The 12684-nt window shown below is 41.4% G+C and overlaps 1 protein-coding gene across 2 annotated transcripts in view; it reads left to right on the forward strand.

Moving 5' to 3' along the window:
• Positions 1–438: 438 nt before the first annotated feature.
• Positions 439–12684, forward strand: part of TSEN15 (tRNA splicing endonuclease subunit 15) — a 33218-nt gene continuing 20972 nt past the window's right edge. Inside the window, exons 1-3 of one of the 2 annotated variants that reach the window (XM_029618646.1) lie at positions 439–673; positions 8547–8628; positions 11645–11780. In XM_029618646.1, the coding sequence (XP_029474506.1) occupies positions 665–673; positions 8547–8628; positions 11645–11780 (227 nt within the window). In that variant the 5' untranslated portion in view covers positions 439–664. Of the gene's footprint in view, positions 838–8546; positions 8629–11644; positions 11781–12684 lie in introns of both variants that reach the window. The other variant, XM_029618645.1, reaches the window with a different exon arrangement.

A 12684-nucleotide genomic window follows, 5' to 3' on the forward strand; every position in this document is an offset into this window, starting at 1 on the left:
AGAGGAATCGCCCATTTTCCCTCTCTCACACAAGATTGGACTTAAGAGTTTTGCACCCACAGGAAGGGTGGGGGAAACCATGGAGTTCCGAAAATGGGGACCGTTTCGTCCCTCTGCCCCCCATGTCCCAGAGCTCTATAGCAGCACCCCTTTGAGGCTGACTGGTGAAACAGGCTCTTCCTTGGCACAGTTTCATTCCTTTTTGGCCTGGATATTTAGTACCTCCACCTAAATCTGGGTCTGCGCTCACACACAAGGACACCAGCGATAACGGTACTGCTCTCTTTTCCCTTAGTTTGTGTCCTCTGCCGTGTTCGGGCGGTTTCTTTTCCCATCTTCCCGCGAGTTTACTGTGTTCCACCAAAATCTGTTCCCCGACGTGCTCTCGTGAGGTACCGACTTCACTGGCCTCCCGTTTCCCACCGGGCCCAAATCAGCGTCACACCAGCTCCTTCTAAGCCTGACCACGCCGGTAGACTCAATGTTCCGGTTACTTTCCTTTCAGCAGCTCAGGCAGGAGCTGTCAGTTGCCTCCGTGGCTCGTCCCCGGACGGCCAGCTATCGCTGCTGCTGTTTGTTATCTAACTCCCTTGCCCCTTTCATAATTGAACGGGCCGGTGGCAACTTCCATACAGGCTCCTCTTAGCGGGCTTAACTTCTACCAATGACCGGGGTAAGATAACAAAATTAAATAAAAACGAGCCCCGCCCCCTGATAATAGTGGGCACAGAGCGGCGCGAAGCTGCAGGGTCCCGGGTCTCACCCGGAGCCATGGAGACTGTGGGAGGAGAGCAGCGAATGCCCGGCGGGTCTCACTGCACCGTGAATCACCCCAAGGTCGGTAAGAGTACAGCCAGTGCCTCACCTTAAGGCTCCTGCATCCCTCTCCCTTTTATTGTGCAATGTTAAATTAGAAAAATCCTTTTAGTACATGGCATGCGAAACACCATGCTGTTTGGTAACTGAATGTTATATCCCACCATCCTATTTTGCCCTGCTGTACAGTCTGTAATTGAAAAGTTATATCACACTAGAAACCCCTCTATCTGGCTTACACTATAGATAAACCAAATTATGCTGCCTGCATGTAATGTGATTCTCTAGCTTAATACCATGTTTTAAAAGTAGATCCCATGGGCCTACTCTGTGATGTGATCCTTCAGTGTGACTAATTAAATACTATAATGGAATCTACACTATGTTGTAATGGAATGCTCAACTGAATCCTCTTTCCTGAAAAGGAATGTAAATTTCAAATGGTGCTGTTTTGCTCAACTCCTGATTACTTTGCACTATTTTGCATAGTAGATCTCTCTTGTCAGATGTAAACCAATCATTACCGAAAATTCTTCCTGTGATGGGGTGGCATTAGCCAGTTTCCCCATCAGAGATTTTCTTTGTGCAATTTTATCTATAGCCCTTCCAGTTTTTTATCCAAGAAGGCAGGAATCACATTTGATCCCAGGGAAATGTCCTAATACAGTCCAACAACCCTGGGGTGTGGATTATCTAATAAGAGGGAGGATATACTTCCATGGCCGAAGGTAGAAGGTGACTTCTGAAGTGGGTGCTGTCTCAATAGGGATAAGCTGTAAATGGACATAGGTGGTGTTAGGCAGGTAACAGAGTCAACATTCATGGATCATTTACATAAAATCAAACAAGACATAAAATCACATGTAGTAAACAAACAAAAATCGGATAGATGTTCTGCATGGGTGTACCGAAATGTAAAACTTATTATTGCAGATCTTCCATGTTACATTTATTCCTTGTGGTAGCCATGTCCAGACTTGAATTTCTAAATCTTCCCTTTATCTCAGCATGTGTCCCTCAATATTGAGAGTCCTGAAATGAGCTCACCCTTCAGGACAAGGAATGGTAAGCATCCCAGGAGGAGACAGACCTCCTAGAGGAGGTCCAGATGTTCTTCATACTGCATCCCCTAATCTCTCTTCCTGGAGCAGAGACTCTGGAGAAGAGGGGGAAGGTCTCCAGCTGAACAAAACTTCTTGCTTTCAGTTCTTTCTAGAAAGTAATGTAGGATCTTTCAGAATGAAATTTCCAATTGCAGCCTGGAAAGAGCTATCTCCTTTTTCCACTCTTTAGCAGGAAGAGTGACAGCAAAAACCTCCTACCAAAAAAAAAACCCCTCTTCACAAAAATAATCACTCAGAGCAGAGTCATCGCTGCCCAGCCACTGAATGCGAGATGGAATCAGCAGGTTTTTCATCCTAATTCTTCCAGAGACAGGGGGATTCTTTTCCTCTCTGAGCCAGGAAAAATGCCAAAAAGTAAAGTCCCAAATTCCTTAAATGAACTGCAAAATTACTGAGGCAACCTCACCGGTCAGGTTGTGGACTAGATATTCCTTACTTCTTTCCTATTCTGGGTCAGCAGGGCATGAGGTCTAACTCACCAAGAGTAGGGGAACCAACCAAAAAAAAAAGCCCCTTATCCGTAGACCAGGGCTTCCCAAATTGGGGGTTGGGACCCCAAATGGGGCACAAAACCTTCAGCTGGGGTCACAAGTGCCTCAAGTGATAGCACTCTTCAGGTGCCAGAAGCAACAGCATACATAGTGGAAGGCAGTACATACTTGCAGGCCCTGTAGTGGCCCTGCCCTTGCATGAGTTTCTGTGGTAACAGAAAGCCCCGCATAAGGAAGGATTGGGATTGCTGCAGGGCTTTACACTGGCTCACAAGCCCTGCACTGACCTTCATTACTAATGCTGCTACCACTTACAGATCATCATCAGGCTTGAGACCAGTCATGAGGAGAGGGGAGGCGAGGGCTAAGAATGTATGGGCTGGTAGATATAGTCACTGCTCCTCTCACCTTACCTACCATACCCAACAGAAAGCCCTTGTCATGAAACCTGCCCCTCTTTTCACCTTTGTCCTGGAGCCCAAAGGAAAATATTGCTGCTGAGCCTGGCCAGGGGGATTGGAGAAGGGACCATTTGAAGGGGAGGTATCAGATGCGGGGGAGGGGTTTGAGGGCTGAATCAAATGGAGAAGGATTGACTGAGGAGAATGAAAGTAGATCAGCTGGGACATGTGGGGGTAAGAGGGGATCAGCTGGGGAGGATGTGAGAAAAGGGTTGGGATAAGAGATGAGGCTGGGAGGGGAGAGAGGGGATAAGGGATGGAGGGAGAGGGAGGTGATAGAGAATCAGTTTGGGGTTATAAGAACAAAGAGAAGATCAGATGGGAGGATGCAATAAGGGCTAAGAGGGTCGGGTTGGGGAGGTGTCATTGCTGGGAGATGTAAGAGGGAATCAGCTGGAGGGGCAGAGGTTGAGGGTAAGGAGGTTGAGAGAGAAGATTGACTAGAGAGGGTGGAAGTTGAGAGAGGAAATCTGCACTGTGGGGAGGGTGAGAGTGAAGTAATTGGAGGGGGACCCAAACCCTTGATGATTTGTTTTTGTCTTCCTCTGGGGTCAGGTGAATTTTCTAGTGCTAACATGGGGTCACACTGGCTAAAGGCTTGGGGAAACCCTGCCTTAGTCTGGCAACTTCAAAGTGCCACACTAATCTGTCATCCTGCCTACTTTTAGCAAGAAGGACTCAACCACTGTAGCCATTAGTTAAAGGTGCTATAGCAAGTGGTTTGCTCCACTTCTACACTCACCTAGCTCTAAATCTAAGGCTACCTAGTGGAGACCCCAAGGGGGTCTTTATATATCAAAAATATTTTTCAAAATTAATGTAAGTAATCCATTTAAAAGGTCATAATACTCCTGAACAGAAAGATGCAACACATTTACTGAATGACACATTCTTTCCATTATACTTTTTAGATTTTATCTTATATATTTGTAAATACAGTAAAATAGAAGATGTTGGCAGGCAAGGACCCCTTGGTTCTCCTAGCCTGCTCATTTGTATCTGTCTAGTATGCTGTCATAGGTCTATCTTGAACTGTTCTGTATGCAAAAACCCTCGTTATATCTAAACACTTGAATAGGTTCATAGTCTGTTTTGACACTTCAAGGTATTGACAATTTGCAGATGGTACTTTAGTGAATTATGCATTTCTATATTGCCTTTTAAATAAATGAAATACTTTATTGCACTATATTACATGGAGTTTGAAACCTGTTTGCACCAATAAATGGTTTAAAAAAAAAAATGATGTAAATGGTCAGTCTTGGAGCTCAGGCTGCAGCCCTTTGTGCTATGATGCCAGGGATCCACGCTGAGATCCCTCCCGTCTTTCAGGGTTGGTCGAGTCTGGGTGTGCTGTGGAGGCAGCACATAGAATTTGTGGCCTGACACCATCCCAGTGGCAACAGAAATTGCTGTTATCGACCATAGCTGGGGAGAGTTGCTACCACTTCTGATTCTGCCACTGGGCTAGGCTGGGGGGGGGGGGGGGGTGTGAGACACCATTGTTCTTACTGAGGTTAGGTTGGGGCCAAAAGAAGATGTTACAGAGCTGCTGGAGGAAGAAAGAAGACATAAGGTAAAAAAAAAAAAAAGGCGTAAAATAAGAAATAAAATAGAAGTTGTGATTTGTGACCTCCGGTCAAAGTCTGTCGTTACAATGGCTGGGTTGGTAGGGGGATTTTAAATGAGGGGAAGTGGAGGGAGCTCGTTGGGTAATTGCAAATGAAAATTCATAATGCTGTTTTTCAACAGAGGCTGGTTCTGACTGAACCGGGAGCCCAAAGGAGCCGGAGGAAATTGCCAGGCCAAATAAAAAGATTTCATTGCCTTATAAATGGAAGTAGTCACTAAGGTTATAGCTATTTAATAAACATCTACCTCAAGAATGGGCTTGGCATGCTTTTGTTTTTGCCTTATCTAAACGGTTAAAAAACCCTAAACTCCTTGCAGAAAATGGTCATTTTTATGAAGATTTGACTTTATATTGTAGTGGAATCAGTAAATCATCCAACATAGCAAAATGGTGCTACAGTATAAAATTAAATTCAGTGATACTTCAGAAAATCCATTTAAAATTTGGATCTCGGCAAACTATTTCTTTGCGACATAATGTTCAGTTCACCCAAATTAATTTTGACCTCTGGAGGACAAATAGCAGGAAATATTTAGGCTTGATCAAACATCAGCTGTTATAAAAGCGCATGTTCATGAGATGTTTAGCAATTTAAAAAAAAACATTGTCATGGCATGAGAATAGATATTCAGAGCACATGGAAGGAGGGACCATCATGGATACTTCAGTAATACCCTTCACTGCTCCCAAAGACACACCATATTCACCCAAATATGTACATGCCTTTTATTCTCCTCCAGGATCTCTCAGACACAAATATATATTTATTCTTGCTCCAGGCTAGAGCACTGCTACAGAAGTACCATGCCCATTGCTTCCTAGGGGAATGAGTTTTGACAATATTAGATTTTTTTTCTTTTTTTCTTTGCATTTTCATGACAACTGCCATCCTAACCCTTCCCTTCTGGGCATGGACTTCTGGAGACTCATTCTCTATATGAAAGGATAATGCATCTGATCCTGTAGCTAGGTGATGCCTCCAGATGATACTTTATCCTCTTGCACTGAGAATGTGTTTCCAGTGGTAATGGTTAGGATGGCAGTTGTGGTGGTGATTTGATCATAAGGAAATTAGCTGTTGAGCTGCTGGTGGATGTAAGGATCACTTGGTAACTTGCCTGCCTAGTGTGAAGATAGCAGACCTCATGTGCCACCTATTAGAGATTTTAGAGTGCTGTGGAGGAGCTGACTGTCATGGTACATGTGGGTAGCAATGACATAGGAAGGTTTTGGAAGCTAATTTAGGAAATTGAACTCCAGACTCTAGGGTTGCAGTCTCAGAGATGCCACCCATTCTATTTGCAGGACCCCAGAGGAGGAGTCCCAATGCATGGATGAGACGACGATGCAGAGAAGAAGGCTTTGTTTGTTATGAACTAAGGAACATTCTGGGAAAGAGGGAGCCTATTCCAATGGGCTGGGGTTCACTTTAACCAGAGTGGAACCAGGTTGTTAGCAGTAACTCTTAAAAAGAGGAGACAGTAGCTTTTAAAGTAGAATAGTCACTCAGAAGCACATCCTTGGCGGGGAGGTATCTTCAAAGGATACCTGCAAATAAAGTAAGTTTAAATGTTCCAATAGAAAGTGGTTGTAAAAGCTGAAAAGGCACAGATGTATTTAAATATGGCGCATGCAGATATAAATTACTCCAAATTGCCTGTATCATCTGATAATAAGTAAGTTGTGAGTACATATAAAAATAAATGCAAACCTACTTTAGAATGTCTATGTGAATGCCAGAAGTCTGAAAAATAAGATTGGAGAGTTAGAAAATATGTTGCTAAAGGAATATTGGAGATCACAGTGGATGGAGGATAACCAATGGATCTCGTGATAACCATGGTACAAACTATATCAATGTGACAGGGCAGTTAAACTAAATGGAAGGGTAGTACTATAGGTTAAGCATGGCTTAAAGTCAAATAGGGTAAAAGGTTTGCAGGAAACCCTGGAATCCTTATAAACAGAAATTCCAAGGGTTAAAAAATAGTAGTATAGTAGTGGGGATGTACTTCCACCTGTCTGGCCAGATGAGGAAACAGATTTATAAAATGCTAATATAGATTAGTAAAATGGGCAATACAATAATAATGGGAGACTTCAGTTATGCAAGGATTGATTGGGTAAATGTCACATCAGAATATGCAAGGGAGGTAAAGTTTCTAGATGCAGTCATTTATCGCTACATGCAGCAGGTGGTTAGGGAACAAACAAGAGGGGAAACCTCATCAGATCTTGTTCCTTGTTGAACACAGGATCTGATGCAAGAGAGAAAAGTGGTGGATCCACTTAGCTTCAGTAATCCATAATGTAATTAAATTTGACATAATCACTGGAGGGTAAATACTAAGGAAAATGATTGCAGTAGCATTTAACTATAAAAAGGTAGACTATGATAAAATGAAAACATTTATTAGAAAAAAACTAAAAAGAACAATTCACAAGGTTAAAAACTTGCAGGAGGTATGGACATTGTTTAAAATTACCATCCTTGAGGCCCAGATACAATGTGTTCCCTGCATTAAACATTTTAGAAGAAAAGACAAAGGATAGCCAGCGTGATTTAAGAGCAAGGTGAAAGGGGACAACTAAGGCAAAAGTGCATCTTTCAAAAACTGGAAAACAGACCCAAACAAGGAAAATAGGAAAGACCTTAAGCACTGGCAAATTAGGTGTTAAAAAGAATTCAATATGTTGTTTAAAGCCTGTGAGGGATTCAGCTGGGCCGCTAGATGAGTAAAAAGTGCTCGTAGAGAGCAAAGAAATAAGAGAAAAACTAAACAAATTCTTGGTCTCTGTCTTTACTGAGGAGGATGCCGGGGTCATACCCACACAGAAACATTTTTTGATGGTGATGACTGAGAGACTAATCAAAATCACTGTGAAACTGGAGGATGTAATAAATCAGTTTGACAGATTAAAGCATAACAAATCAACAGGACCAGATGGTATTTACCACAGAGTTCTGAAGGAACTCAGACATGAAATTGCAGACTTGTAATTGGTGATTTGCAATTTACCATTTAAAACAGCCTTGGTATCTGAAGACTGGAAGGTAGTCAATATGCTAATTTTTTAGAAAGGGTTCCAGGGGTGATCTGGGAATCCATAGCCTGGTGAGCCTGACATTGGTGCCAAGTAAAATGGTAGAAGCTATTCTTAAAAATAAAGTTTCTGCATACACATCAGCCTTCTATGCCTTGTGTGTAATATTCTCTATGAATTATTCATAATTTTTTACATTTTTACATAGCAAATGATTGCTTTGCATTTTTTGTTTTGTTCTTTTTGCCAGTTTATTCCCATGGAATGGGGCTGGCAAGTGGTTTTAAGCGTATTTAAAGGCTTCAGTGTGGCAAATGAAGTGTGGGCAAATTCTTTTTATGTCTTTACTCTATGTTCAAGCAGACCTGTTGGCTTTCAGATGTCCCTGTGTACAGTTTTGCATCACCACAACACTAGTAGTACTTTTACTTTGATGCTGTTTAGATATTCTTCTCTTGCATAATATATAGTATGTTTAGTGCAGTGACTTGCTCAGCCAGGCAGATTTTCGGGATATCTTCAATGAATGTAAGTGAGAGAAATGCTTACACTGTATGCAGGTAAACCTCATGCATATTCATTGTGGCTATTCTGAAGGATGGAATAGCCAGGTGGATCTTGAGTATTGGCTTATTGCAGCATGTTACATTATTTTTTTGTTCTCTGTGTTAGCTTTTAAAAATCTAGGTTTATATAGCATTAATTCTTTCATTGGATCTTTGGAATTAAATTAATATTAAAAAATGATGTGGTATCTGGTGACTTTAACAGGTGACTTACAGTAAGTTCATGTTCTTCTACATTTGTTCTACATTGGAAGTTAATTTTATAAAGCAGATCTTTTGTTTTATCAGCAGCTTAAGTGCTTTTGTATGCCTCCCGTGCACACTTTTGAATGGAATATAGGAAGTGAATTTTATTAAGTAGCATGCCTTGCTATTAACTGAAGCCTTTATTACTGAATTTTGAATTTTAGTTCCTGGAGATGATGGCATTAGATGTGGCTGACACCACTCAAGTGTATGCTGCATTCTTGGTGTACCTGGACCTCTTGGAAGGTGAGTTAGAAAACAGATATTTAAAAACAAATCTTTGCCTCAAATGATTATTGAGATTCTCGTTTATAGTTTGTGCTTCTGAGGAGGTGCTGATAGCAGATGCTTCATTTGCTGGAGGGTGAGCAGGACTTGAATATCAGCTAGCAGGGGAAAGTTGTGTGTTAAATCTTGCAAAAGAATTAGAAAATTGAACTATTACTATGTGTGAATATTGTGTTCTAGGACAGTAGTTATGAGTGTGAATTAATCATGTGTATTTCTGAGGATTACATTTAATTCTGAATATACTGTGTGCTGGTGCTGGGAAAGTTTGAGAATTGAATGAATTCTATATTCCTTGTTTTGGGAAGGTGTGAGAGTTGGTTCCTGGACAAATAATTAGTGATATATGATTTGAAAAGGTGTTAACTAAAGTTGCTACCTGACTGCATGTCACAAGGAACTTACCAATCCATTCCTGGTTTTACACTACTGCAGGGACTTGTGGTTCTAATTGTCCCATTGATTTACCTAAGAAGATCAAAACTATAAGTCCCTGCATGAAATAGGGTAAATCTCGGACTGAACTGGCCAGTTTCTTATGACTTGGCGTCAGATGGCAACCCTAATGTTAACTGCAAGCATTCTTTTTGAGACAGGAAGGGAGGTTAGCTGAGAGGATCACTTTGTTAAACTACTTGCAGATAGAATCACGAAGATGGTTTTGTTGTGAAATAATTTGAAGTAATTGCCTTTAGAAACACAGATATAAAGTTGTGAGCAAAATTTTAAGCACACCTGGTTCAAATTTTCATTGAATCTCTAAGTGAACAGAAGCTGACAACCTCTGTGGGGTATAAAGTAACAGATTTATCCTTTGTGTTTTGATCTCCACTCGCTCGGTGATAAATCTTTCTGTAATTTGTAATGCAAAATTACTAGTTGCTGATTTTAACAGATTGAAAATAATAAAACAGTGAATATGGCATGTGCTTGTTTGGACATCCTTCCATTTTGGTTCATTATTCATTTCTTTTAAAGTAGTTAATGCTCAAAATCCTGAGTGATTCATTAGGCTTACTACAGTAAGGTGGACAATTCTACGATTGGGAAAAATACTCTGACTCTTCTAACCTCTCAGGTTGCAATGATTGTTCTGTCAGCAGCCTTGAGCTTCTCTAAGCAGCAGCTATCTGAGCATTTGAAAGATAATTCGTTCTTACATCGCAGGCAGGGAAAGGCTATAAAAAAAAAAATCTCAAAATGCTTCGAGCTAGCAATTTTGGCTGTCAGAAACATTGTTAAGAAATGGAAGTTACATGGAACTGTTGAAGACAGTGCAAGATGTGGGAGACCAAGAAAAATCTCTGGAAGACCTGCGCAAAGACTGGTGATAACTGAAAACAGAACAGATCACTGCAAACGATCTGCTGAAAAGTTCGGCTGACACTGGAGTGGTTGTCCACAGTATAGCGTTATGTACACAAATGTGATCTGCATGGGAGAGTTGTCAGAAGGAAACCTTTTCTATGACATCATCACAAAAGTCATCAGCTAAAGTATGCAAAACAAAACCTCGATAACCCTGACCATTTCTCTAGCATTCCTAGGTCACGTCTCATTCTCTCTACTGTTTCAGGGGTGTCCATTCTGTTTCAGATGTTTGTGGATGACACTAAAAGACCAACTTTTACCTTTTAATCCCTCTGCAATATCACTCCCAAAGATATTGAACAGAACCAGTCCTTGAGGAACTCCACTTATTACTCTTCTTCAGAGTAGGTTCCATTTACCACTACTCGCTGACATCTGTCACTCGGCCTATTTGTAATCCATTCCACCACCGTGAGACTCACTCCCATGCTTGTCATTTTATTCATGAACCTCCTATGCAGAACTGTTATCAAAAGCTTTGCTGAAATCAGAGTAAGAGCCTGTAGCATGCTCTTCCTTGATCCAGTTGTCTGGTCACCCAATTAAAAAATTAATCAGATTTGTTTGCCAAGACTTTCCTCTGCTAAACCATGTTATCTAGGATCCTGTAACCAACTGGATTGCAGATCGCTCGTTATCCTTTCCTTTATCAGAGTCTCCATTAGTCTTATCTCAGTGGTGCGAAAATTATCTGGCCTGTGGTTTCCAGCCTCCTCCATGCTACCATTTTAGTGAAACGGGACCACTAGCGCCCTTCTCCAATCCTCCACACTACTCCCAGTCTCCAAGGATTTATTGGACAGGCCCTTCAGCATTTATCCTGGGACTTCTCATCTGGCCCCATGGCCTTGTCCACTTTCAGTTTTGCTAGGTCCATGTAAACAGGGATGTATCTGCCCTTATCTGTACTCTTGTCAACCAGCTACAGTCCTTTTTTCCAATCTCTTCCTTAGTGAAAACCGAACTGAAGTGTTTGAATATTTCTGCTACTTCTTCATCTTTCTCCACACCTTGCTCCTTGACTCCTTTCAGTCTTACAGTGCCACCTCTGGCCTTGCTCCTCTCTCTGATAAATCTGAAAAAATGTTTTGTCACCACACTTTACCTCTTTCGGCTATCTTTTTTCCCACTTGAGCTTTCGCTATCCTGATTTCTTTCCTCATTCCCTTCAGCTTCACCAGGTATTCTTCACCATTACTTCTCTTTCTTTTGTACTTTCTGAATGCTGATCTTTTTGCTTTTATTTTCTCACCCACCTTCTTGGAGAACCTTATCCTTTTTTCTCTTATTTACTTTTTTAATATAAAGGTTTGTCAACTTTTTGTTTATAGCTCCTTTTAATTTGGCCCACAGTTCAGAATTATGAAGACACATTGTATCAAAGTTCGTCTTGGGGGACATATTTAATTTGAGCCACTGCGTGTTTGTAGAATAAACGTTGCTAGCTTTGTGTAGATGTTATAATTAATTATGACTCTTCTGCTTATGAGTTACAACATCTAAACACACACACAGGGTCACTGGTGGGGGGTGGGAGCAGATTCTGTACCCAGGTCTCGGCACTAAAGCTTTTACTTATGCTAAGGACTCTTGTACTCTACAGGTAGAAACTGGTGGGAAGTGACTTATAGAGGCATAGCAGAGCTGCAGCTGATCTGCCTCTATGGCCAGGAGAGAGAAGCACAGAGTTCCCAGGTGGTGGTGCCGACCCCTGTCTCGGCTTCGTACAGCCAGGAGAGGTAAGGGAGCAGTAGCACAAGCTATAGCAGGAGCCTGAGGTCCATCTTGTTGAAATACCAGACACACCTGTAATGATTGCCTGGCAGGATTAAAATACACTATAGGAGGTAATTTTTAAAAGCTTTTCCACATGTAAAATGCCCTTTTTGAAAATTGCCCCAGGAGTTCTACATGTAAAAGAATGTGTGGAAATGATTTTGTGCGAATTGCAAAGAGACATTGCCGGGGGTGGAGTTGGAGTGGGCTAATTTATTTATGTGCTAGCTGGTTGTAAATGTGTGCACCTATATTGTGCAACGGTATGTGCGGTCTTTCTAATTTTCAAAGTGGACTTGCACATGTAAGTCCGTTTTATTCACACAGGCTTCAGCCCTAAGGGTGCTGTTATAAAACTGGGCTCCCTAAAGCACTGCTTTTTAAATGTTACATGATGCAAACAGTTTCTTACCACTTAAAGAAGCTTAATGGGTAGAGATGCCTTCTCTGGGAGTAAAGTAGTAAAATGTAGCCTCATGAACTCTCATAAAGAGAAAATAAATTACAAATTGGTTTTTTCTGAATTAGGTAGTTGGCATAAACCAAGAGAACATTTCCTTCCTCATTGCCCCGAGTCTGTAATCCCAAATGCCTCTTAGGAAACCATAGCATCAGGTGCATGATTCTGTATCCTTGGGAAATCCCAGCCCGGGAGGCAGCTCTGTCTCCTGTGGAGGGAGTCCGGGAACCTCACTTTTTCTTTTCTGCTTCTAGCCTGGTGTGTAGAAACATCCTTTGTTAGCAGGTTACTGAAATTTAATGACTGTATTAATAAAATGCCATTTTTTAAACATATATTGTTGGTAGTAATTTCAGTGAAACCCAGGAACTAGTTTTCTATTTAATGTTAATACTCTAAATACATTA

The sequence above is a fragment of the Rhinatrema bivittatum genome, chromosome 10 (genome assembly GCF_901001135.1).
Source record: "Rhinatrema bivittatum chromosome 10, aRhiBiv1.1, whole genome shotgun sequence".
NCBI classification, from domain to species: domain Eukaryota; kingdom Metazoa; phylum Chordata; class Amphibia; order Gymnophiona; family Rhinatrematidae; genus Rhinatrema; species Rhinatrema bivittatum.